Source organism: Nicotiana tabacum, chromosome 10 (genome assembly GCF_000715075.1).
Source record: "Nicotiana tabacum cultivar K326 chromosome 10, ASM71507v2, whole genome shotgun sequence".
In the NCBI taxonomy this organism is placed as follows: Eukaryota; Viridiplantae; Streptophyta; class Magnoliopsida; order Solanales; family Solanaceae; genus Nicotiana; species Nicotiana tabacum.
This window is the reverse complement of record NC_134089.1, coordinates 147,782,856-147,793,210: the sequence shown is the minus strand read 5'-3', so window position 1 is coordinate 147,793,210 and position 10,355 is coordinate 147,782,856. Positions and strand designations below refer to the sequence as shown.

General features: G+C 40.6%; 1 protein-coding gene and 1 non-coding gene across 2 annotated transcripts; one reads left to right on the top strand and one right to left on the bottom strand.

Annotated features, from left to right (window-relative positions):
• Positions 1-2,543: 2,543 nt before the first annotated feature.
• Positions 2,544-9,924, top strand: LOC142165453 (uncharacterized). Its single transcript, XM_075224003.1, has 8 exons — positions 2,544-3,450; positions 3,976-4,874; positions 5,088-5,257; positions 5,992-6,192; positions 6,461-6,629; positions 6,756-6,902; positions 7,212-7,667; positions 9,634-9,924. The coding sequence occupies exons 1-8, from the start codon at positions 2,544-2,546 to the stop codon at positions 9,922-9,924; spliced, it is 3,240 nt and encodes a 1,079-aa protein (XP_075080104.1).
• On the bottom strand, positions 2,934-3,040 carry LOC142165694 (small nucleolar RNA R71). The gene has a single exon (XR_012696343.1). It is a non-coding gene; the product is annotated as a small nucleolar RNA R71 (small nucleolar RNA).
• Positions 9,925-10,355: the final 431 nt, after the last annotated feature.

The following is a 10,355-nucleotide window of genomic DNA, read 5'->3' as shown; positions in this document are numbered from 1 at the left end:
TATTATTAGTTGAAGTTGTTATCGCCTTCCCCATAATCTGCTTATCCTTAAATTTAATTTGGTTATCCCTTATCATTATTGACTTACCCATAATTGGAGTCCTTGATTTATGTTATCCCTCTTATAATTGAATTGTACTTATGTGGGATCATTGATACACAATATCTCTTCCTTGGTGAGCTATTGCTATGTTGTACCATTATCTCCTGTTATGTCTTTCCTTGTGAGTTCGTTCTTCCGTCTTTGTGTGTTATGGAGTTCCCGGGTTGATTTACTTGATGTATTCTTATGTTATTGTCGTTTTTGTTGTGGTATTCAGTGTTGTGTTGGCACGAGGTTTATTTCGTGCAGATTGTTATTGTTGCACAAGGTTTCTGCTGTGCGATCATTATAGTGGCACGAGGTTTCTGCCGTGCGGATGTTATTGTGGCACGGGGTTTCTGCCGTGCGGTCATTATTGTTGCACGAGGTTTCTATCGTATGGTTGTTATTGTTTGCACGAGGTTTCTGTCATGCCGTTGTGATTCATTTTACGATTTGAGACTACGAGGCGGTACCTTAGGAGGGCTCTATTGTCATTTTCCCTTTTCTGTGCACTTGACTTTGACTATTATTTTCCTTAGCATATTACTAATTGTTTCCTTCGTGTTGCTTTATTCACTCAGTCCTATGTAGCTAATGTTGTTGTGCTTATCGTAACGCCCACTTTTTTGCTATCTTAATTATACTGTATATTTCATGGTGACCATTTCTTATGAGCCATTCATTGTCTTTACTATTGTTTGTTGACTTGGATTGTGGTAGAACACTTGCACAAGCATACACGTAGATTAATCACCCATATCAGTTAGGGGGATGAATCCTGACATTATTGACCATTACATGTATCCTTATTTACTTGCCTTTTGTGTGAGAGGTGTTCTCTCGGCACGTGAGTCGTTGATGTGCCGTAGAATTATGGCAAAATTGATACCAATTGCTTAGATTTTAACTTGTCTTTTAATGCATTTTTAGTTAAGTCTAATCAAGTTTGGTTGTTTTGTAGTGCATGAGCTTGATGACCTAAAAACATAGAAAAGAAGTCAAAAGTCACAAAAAGATGGATATGTTGTAAGTATGCAGCCGCATAATTCACATGCGGACCGCATAACTGACATGGTGATCGCAAACAGAGACAGCCTTTTGGCCAAATGAAGAAGAAAATACGCGGTCTATTATGCGGTCGTATAACACCTATGCGAGCCACATAATGGTCGCAGAAACCATGTAGAAGAAAGTTCTCAACATGATATGCGATGGAATATGCGGTCGCATAACACACATGCGGTCCGCATAACTGTTATATGACTGAAGCAAGAACTAGAACTCAGCAAGTCTGCGATGGAATGATGAATATGCGGACCGCATAACTGGTTTGCGACCATTATGCGATCGCATAAGCTATCTGAAGGGGCATTTTTGTCTGATTTTGAATACGATTTTTGGTCGACTATAAAGAGAATAACTAGGGTTTTTGTGGGTCATTCAAGTCTAAAACAAGGTCCTACTTACAGAGCATTGAATACTCTATTTATTTGGAAGGTTGTGAAGAAGGAATCTTGCACTTTTGTAAGCTTTATGGATTCATTATATACTTTGTTCTTGTATTTTAGCATGAGTAGCTAGTTTTAAATACTAAATTTTGTAAGCTTTATGGCTTTATTATATACTTTGTTCTTGTGTTTTAGTATGAGTAGCTAGTTTTAAATACTAAGGTTGTGGACCCTAGATGGGTGTAATGTTAATGGGTGTTTAACATTGAATATATATATAATGGTTGGTTGATATTTATTCAATTCTTGTTCTTTATTTATGGTTGGTGGTTGCAAACATTAATCTATTCCATTTTACTCTTTCTTTACTTGGAAAAGTGAGTTAGGGTTTGGTAGAAATGAATATCAAGAACTCAAGACCTTAAATCTTGTTTAATAGAATCGCTTAGGAATAAATGAGTTTTACTTAGCATAAATTGGTTGTTCATAATTTCAACTCTTTTATATTTGGGAAAATTATAAAGAGAAAATACTACCCAACCATTGGGAAATATTGGGTAGTCATTTAGAAACCATTTGTATATCAAAGGACCTTTCATTAAATATATATCATATTAATACCAATAGCATTACATTTCATTGACGGGGACACAACCTTGGTTTCCTTAATCAAATTATTTACATTCTCATATCACAATTAGTTATCTCGTTAATTCTCAACTATATCATTCTCTTGTTACGTTAACGGAATAGAATTACGACCTAAGTCAAGTTCTACACTAATCAAGTAAACTTTTCATACTATATTCCCAGTGGGATTCGACCCAAACCTTGTTGGGTTATTATATGTGACACCGATCGCCTTACACTATTTAATTAAAATGTAATTTGAGAGTATCAAATTTTGGCACCGTTGCTGGGGAATACGGTTTTGAAATTACTAATTAGAGTGTGCTTTACTTTACGTTTTCTTCTATTCCATCACATTTTGCTTGGTGTTGATAGGAAATCATGGATGAATACGAGGAAGAAATGGAAGAAAATCCTTTTGCGGACATAAATGAGTACATTGAGGATACAAATGCTATTGTACCTCTCATAGTTGGCGCTGCTACTTTCAAGGTGGAACATGGTTTAATCCTAATGCTCAAAGCGGAGGGGTTTTTCAGGAATTCCACTGATGATGATCCAACACAACATCTTACAAACTTCTTGGGTGTGTGTGCGATGCACAAACAGAACAACGTCTCAGATGATGCCCTAAGGTTGAGGGTGTTCAAGTACTCACTAGCTGGGGAAGCAAGGAAATGGCTTCAAAATATGCCACCAAATTCCATTCATTCTTGGCCTGAACTTATCCGAGCATTCTTAGCTAAATGGTTCCCACAAAGCAAGAAATCTGAGCTCCGGGATAAAATTTTCTTTTTCAAGCAACTACCGGGAGAGCATTTACATGAGGCATGGGAGCGATTCAAGTTATATTTGGTGAGGTCGCCTAATCATGGTTTTCTAGAGTCTATCTTGTTAGAGAAATTCTACATGGGTTTAGATACTATGAACCAATCTATAGCCAATAATGCAACTGATGAATCTTTTATGGATAAGACTTTTGCAAGGATCACACAAATCCTTGACAAAATGGTAAAACATAACCAAGTGTGGAACTCAGAAGACACCACAAGTGGAATTGCTTATGGTACTCCCTCCTTGACCAACATGATTAAGGAGAACCAAGAAAGAGATCAAGTAATTGCAGGGCTTGCCACCAATGCCAATATGTTGACAAAAATGTTCATTGAAATCCAAACGAAGAAGGTAAATGTAGTGGAAGATGTGCAACCCTTATCAAATGAAGATTATGAGGAAGCAAACTATGTCAACAACTCTCAAGGAGGCTATCAAAGGCAACAATACCAAGGTCAAGGACAACAAAATCAATGGAGGCCTAACCCGCAAGGGCAAGGCAACCAATAGTGGCGAAATGACCAAAGTAGTTCATATCAAGGGAATTGGAATAACAACAACTTCTCAAATCGAAGTTCAAACCCTTATGTTCCACCAAAGGGTCAATATTCAAATCAAGGTTCCTCAATTGATTCCAAGTTGGAAAGCATGCTTGAACGGGTATTACAAAATCAAGAAAGGTCTGATACTTCTATGAGGAATAAGACCGAGCTTGTTGATTCTCATACCGCATCCATTAAAAAATTAGATATGCAAATAAGAGATCTCTCTAGGGAATAAAATCCAAAGCTAAAGGGGACACTTCCAAGTGACACAATTGCGAACCCAAAAGGTAGTGGGAGTGGTCCAACTTCTCATATCATGGCCATTACTACTCGGAGTGGGAAGGTACTACAAGGAGAGAGTGAACAAGTGCTTGAAGTGGAAGAGTCCGAACAAGAGGTTGAGGCACAAGTTGAATAGCCAATTGTTGTTGAAGCTAAAAAGGTTCTGGAAGAGTTGAAAGTTCAAGAAGTGAATCGGGAAGAGGTAAAGGAAAAGGTAAAAGAGACACCAAAAACCCTACCACCTATTCCTAGACCTCCTCCTCCTTTCCCTCAAAGACTTTCTAGGAAGGTTGATAATAGCAAACTCGAAAAGTTCTATGACATTCTCAAGCAGTTATCGGTGAATATCCTATTTGTGGAAGCATTTCAAGAGATGCCGGGTTTTGCTAACTATTTGAAAGACTTGATCACCAAGAAGAAAACTACCAAGAATGAAGTGTTGAATGTGACTTACCGAGTTAGTTCCACCATTGCAACAACCACCATTCAAAAGAAAGAAGACGTGGGAGCTTTCATCATTCCATGCACTATTGGGGCGTGTGATTTTAAAAGAGCTCTTTGTGATAATGGGGCTAGCATCAACTTAATGCCTCTTGCTATTTACAAGCAAGCGGGGTTAGGTATGCTGAGGCCTACAAGTATGAGTTTGCAAATGGCCGATCGTTCCATAAAGAGCCCCGTGGGAATTGTTGATAATGTGCTTGTGAAAGTGGGAGAGTTCCATTTGCCCGCCGATTTTGTAATCCTTGATTGTGCAGTTGACAAAGAGATCTTTATCGTCTTGGGGAGACCATTTCTTGCCACAAGAAGAGCATTGATGGATTCAGAACGGAATGAGATCATGTTCCATGTGAATGATGAAGAGGTCACATTCCAAGAAATCAAGGGTATGAAACTGCGACATGAATACAAAAGCATCTCGGTAATTGATGTTGTTGATGAGGTGGAAGATGCAGTCGAAATGAAGATGGAAGAACAATGCCTCGGTGAGGCGTTGGCAGCTATTTTGGTAAATTTCGATGGTGAAGACATGGAGGGGTACATGGAATCGGTAAATGAATTGGAAAGGCTTGGGTGCTACACTTATGCTCCAAAGAAACTCTCTCTCGACTTAGAGAATAGAGTCACTTCTCCCGCAAAGTCTTCAATTATTGAGTCGTCGTAACTAGAACTCAAACCACTTCCACCGCACTTGAGGTATAAATTTCTTGGCTCTAATGACACTCTACTGGTAATCATTTCTTCTTTGTTGAATTATGTGCAGGTAGAACAATTGTTGAATGTCTTGAAGGAGCATAGGCAAGCTATTGGGTGGACAATTGCGGACATCCGAGGGATTCCTGCCGGAATTTGCGAACACAAAATCCAATTGGAGAATGAGAGTAAACCAAGTGTGAAGCATCAACAAAGGCTAAACCCTTCCATGCAGGAGTGGTAAAGAAAGAAATCATCAAGTGGTTGGATGCCATGGTAGTCTACCCCATTGCCGATAGTTCTTGGGTGAGTCTGGTGCAATGTGTGCCGAAAAAGGGAGGCATGACCGTGATTGAAAATAATAACAATGATCTCATCCCAACAAGAACAATGACCGGATGGAGGGTTTGTATAGATTACCGGAAGCGAAACAGTGCTACGTGCAAGGACCATTTCCCTATGCCTTTTATTGATCAAATGCTTGATCAGCTAGCGGGAAGGTCATTCTACTGCTTCTTGGATGGATATTTCGGCTACAACCAAATCAATATTGCATTGGAAGATCAGGAAAAGACAACATTCACTTGTCCATATGGGATGTTTGCATTTAGCCGGATGCCATTTGGGTTATGCAACGCTCCGGCTACTTTCTAAAGGTGCATGATGTCAATCTTCTCAGATATGGTGGAAGATTTCTTAGAGGTATTCATGGACGATTTCTCTGTCATGGGTGATTCTTTTGAGCATTGTCTAGACAACCTTAGACAAATGCTTAAAAGATGAGAAGAAACAAACCTTGTGCTAAATTGGGAGAAATTCCATTTCATGGTAGACAAGGGCATTATTTTGGGTCATAAAATTTCCAAACAAGGCATAGAGGTTGACCGGGCAAAGATCGAGATCATTTCCAAGCTCCCTCCACCTACTTCAGTTAAAGGTGTTTGAAGTTTTTTGGGGCGTGCCTGCTTCTATAGGCATTTCATCAAGGACTTCTCCAAAATTGCAAATCCCATGTGCAAACTCCTTGAGAAAGCTGCAAAGTTCGTATTTGATGAGAAGTGCCTCAAAGCCTTTGAGGAATTGAAAGAAAATCTCACCACGACACCTATTATTGTCTCCCCCAATTGGTCTCTTCCATTCGAACTCATGTGTAACGCTAGTGGTGTAGCTATTGGGTATGTGCTTGACCAATATCATAACAAGATTCTTCATCCTATCTATTATGCAAGCAAGACACTCAATGGCGCTCAAATGAATTATATTGTGACTGAGCAAGAACTTCTTACCATTGTCTATGCTTTTGAAAATTTTGGGCTTATTTGTTGGGGTCCAAAGTGATAGTGTACACCGACCATGCTGCTCTTTGCTATCTTATGGCGAAGAAGGATGCCAAACTAAGATTGATTCGGTGGGTCCTTTTATTGCAAGAGTTTGACTTTGAAGTCAAGGATCAGAAAGGACAGAAAATCAAGTTGCGGATCACCTATCTAGGTTTGAAGAGGCAGGGAGACCAAAAGAAGATCTTGAAATCAATGATGCTTTTCCAGATGAACACATATGGGCTTTGTCCAACACATTTGCTCCTTGGTATGCCGACATCGCTAACTTCTTGGTTAGTGACCTTGTTCTCGATGGATTGGAAGCTTATCAAAAGAAAAATTTCTTGCGGGAGTGTAGGCAATACTATTGGGAGGAACCTTTTTTGTTCTATATTTGTGCTGACAACATTATTTGGCAGTGTGTTCCGGAAGATGAGGTAATGCCAATTCTCAAGGCATTCCATGAGTCTCCGGTTGGTGGTCATCATGGAGGAAATCGGACGGTGGAAAAAGTGCTTGAATGTGGCTACTATTGGCCAACGATATACCAAGATACAAATCAAATGGTTAAGGCTTGTGACCAATGTCAAAGACAAGGGTCAATATCTAAAATACATGAGATGCCGATGAATTTTGTATTAGAAGTTGAGATCTTTGATGTGTGGGGGATAGACTTTATGGGCCCCTTCGTGAGCTCGTATGTCATGGCCTCCATTTTGGTGGCTGTGGACTACGTCCCTAAATGGGTCGAGGCAATCACCTTACCGAACAATGAAGCAAGGAGTGTGACTGCATTTTTGAAGAAGAATATATTCACACGGTTTGGTACTCCAAGGGCCATCCTGAGTGATGGTGGGTCTCATTTCTACAACAAGGCTTTTGTCGGGTTGCTTGAAAAATATGGTGTAAAGCACAAGGTGGCCACACCCTATCATCCTCAGTCGAGTAGTCAGGTTGAAGTTTCGAACAGAGAAATCAAGAACGTCCTAGCAAAAACTATCAATGCAAACAGGACCGACTGGTCAAGGAAGCTAGATGATGCGTTGTGGGCATATCGCACAACATATAAGACCCTAATTGGCACTTCATCGTACAGGTTGGTTTTTGGCAAAGCTTGTCACTTGCTAGTGGAACTTGAACACAAAGCCATGTGGGCTTTGAAGAAGCTGAATCTTGACTGGGCTGAGGCTGCAAACTTGAGGATGACACAACTCAATGAGATGGAAGAATTCCGTCTCCATGCCTATGAGAGTGCAGCCATGTACAAAGAGAGGATGAAGTTTGTCCATGATAAAAAGATCTTGAAGTGGGAGTTCGATTCTGGTGACTTGGTCTTACTCTTCAATTCAAGACTCAAGTTATTTCCGGGTAAACTCAAGTCCAAATGGTCCGGCCCGTCAAAGTTGTGAGTCTGTCTCCCTGTGGTGCTATTAAACTAGAATTAGAGGATGGGACTCAAACTTTCAAGTTAAATGGACAATGAGTTAAGCATTACCTTGGTACTACAGGAGAAAGGCATTTGATAGAGCAATTTGCTCTAAGGGATAGTCCAACAGCAGCTCCTACCAAGGAATAGTCCAAAAGGAGTCAACTGCGTCGCGCCGCGACGTTAAATCAAGCGCTTCTTTGGAGGCAACACATGTGTGGTAACACCTTTTTGTAGTTTTTTTATTATTATTTACGTAGATTAGATTGAACAAGTTGACGTGTGTGATAGAGTGCAGGTCAAATATCATAAATAGGGTACTAGTGCTGAAGAAACTGAAGGAAAGAGAGGTCCAGATTAAGCGACAACTATGCGGTCGCATAATGACTATGCGAACCGCATAGTCATCGCAAATTCAGGCAGAAAATTTGGCTAATTTTGTTGTCAACTATGCGGTCATTTTTCATTTATGCGGCCCGCATGTGCACTTTGTGATCGCATTTTGCATCGCATGTTATATCTAGGCTGCCCAGTCATAAGTCTACCGCATAACACTTATGCGATCGCATATTCTGTTATGCAATGAACTTATGCGCCGCATAACTGCCAGGTATAAAACTAACCCACTCTCTGTACACACTCATGTTTGAACAAAAACAAGAAAAATAGAGGAAAAAAAGAACGCTCAAATTTGCTAAGGAAGAACCAGAGAAAGGATCAAAACACACTCATAATTTTTCTCATTTCCATTGTCGAATCCTCAAGTTTCAGGTATGACTTATGGTTTCGCTTTTCTTCACTCTCATTCTTCCTTCTTGTTCTCCCGCTTGTGAATCTAATGAATATCTGAAGTGTGTACTTGTAAATGGTCAAATTGGTTTAAATTTGTGACTAGAATGATAGTGTAGTATCTGCTTTTGTTTTTTTTGGTGAGGAGTGGATTGAGGAATTGGGTGTGTGCTATAACTGATAAACCAAAGAGGGGGAAGTCTGAGTACCCCTCTCTCTTTATATTTTGAAAGTAATCGCAAAGGATTTAGATTTTTGAATGAGTGGAAAAAGGAACCCATGTGATTTGGGAGAGGGTATAATTTTCATGAGGAAGATGACTTATGCGGCCCGCATAATCGCTTTGCGGTCCGCATAATCATCACATATGACCCCCTATCTTGCCCTAGATTAGAACAGGTTATGCGATTGCTTTTGCAATCGCATACCTGTTATGCGGTCCGCATATATGCCGCAGACTGAGGCAGTAATTTAGGCTTTCTAGCCTTCCAATGTGCGGTCATTTTGCGATCACATAACCACTTATGTGATCACATAACTGCTGATGACTTTCTGCCAATGCACATATGAAATGGTTATGCGGTCCGCATACTTGATATGCGACCGCATAACCCATCGCATAGTAGGCAATTTTTTTTTATTTTGTTCTTTTTTTCTTTTGTCCCTGATGATTTTCCCTGACCTCTTTCACTCACGCCTACAATGTTTCATCAACAAGAATGGAACAAAAGAAGTCCAATCCAATGCAATCAACGCCCGGACGTAGATAAAAAAGGGCTGCAAATCCTAGTCAACAAGCACCACAAGCCAAACGTCAGCGGGCTCAGGCTCTCCGCATTACTAAGGAGCACTCCTCCCAGTATGAAGTGGAGGAGTCACAGAGTGACCTCGGACCTCCTGTTGATCTACAGGCTAAGGTACGAAGAAAGCTGGGGGAGGACCTTAACCTCCGGTTTGGGGTCAAGGGCTCCCTAGATTTATACAAAGCAGAGCTCTCAAAAAGGAAAATTCTTGAGGAAAAGCTATTGAGCTTATACGGGCAGTCAGAGCATTACCCTCACATACTCGAGAACATCAAGTAGAGGAAGTGGGAGTTCTTCACTGAGGTCCCAGATGACTACAATGAGACACTTGTGAGGGAGTTTTATGCTTCATATGGTGCTTTAAGGAGTGCTTCACAGAAGCGCAACAGGATCTTTGCAACATCTGTCCTAGTGCGAGGGGTTCAAGTTAGTTATGGTGATAAGACGATCAATGAATGGTATTTCGAGGATTGGAGGTCTGGTACAGCCGAATATGATTCTAAGGTCGCCAGCAAACACAATGAGCGCGCCTGGGTTGCCTCTGTCATAGCAAAGGGGACACCGGCCTAGATTGATCCTAAACACAAAATTTACAAGGAGGATCTCACAAGGGAGGGTCAATACTGGCTTAGCTTTGTTACATCTCGTCTGATGCCATCTAGAAATGAAACTGACATCAACATTGAGAAAGTACTCCTCATTAAGTGCATCATGACAAGCATCAAGATTGATGTGGGAGAGATCATATTCCAAGAGCTGCGAATCAGAGCCAACCAGAAAGAAACATCACTTCCTTTCCCTTGCTTGATCACTGCTCTCTGCCAAGCTGCAAATGTGCCTTCTATGCCTAAGCATGACAAAATGGTGAAGGCTCTCAAAGACATCGACATCGTGAGAATCAGTGACGCAGCTGCAAAGGCAACTGCAACTCAGTTAGAGACTCACATTCCTCCTCCAGCAGATATTGCAGCATCAAAGGTCCCAGAATTGCCGGATACCTC

Excerpts from the sequence above, each read along its gene's own strand:
- LOC142165453 (XM_075224003.1), top strand. The coding sequence starts at position 2,544 with ATGGATGAATACGAGGAAGAAATGGAAGAAAATCCTTTTGCGGACATA. Across the intron at positions 6,193-6,460 it reads GCTAGTGGTGTAGCTATTGG|TCAAGGATCAGAAAGGACAG; the intron begins GTATGTGCTTGA and ends TTGACTTTGAAG. Across the intron at positions 6,903-7,211 it reads ACCAAGATACAAATCAAATG|GCTTTTGTCGGGTTGCTTGA; the intron begins GTTAAGGCTTGT and ends TTCTACAACAAG.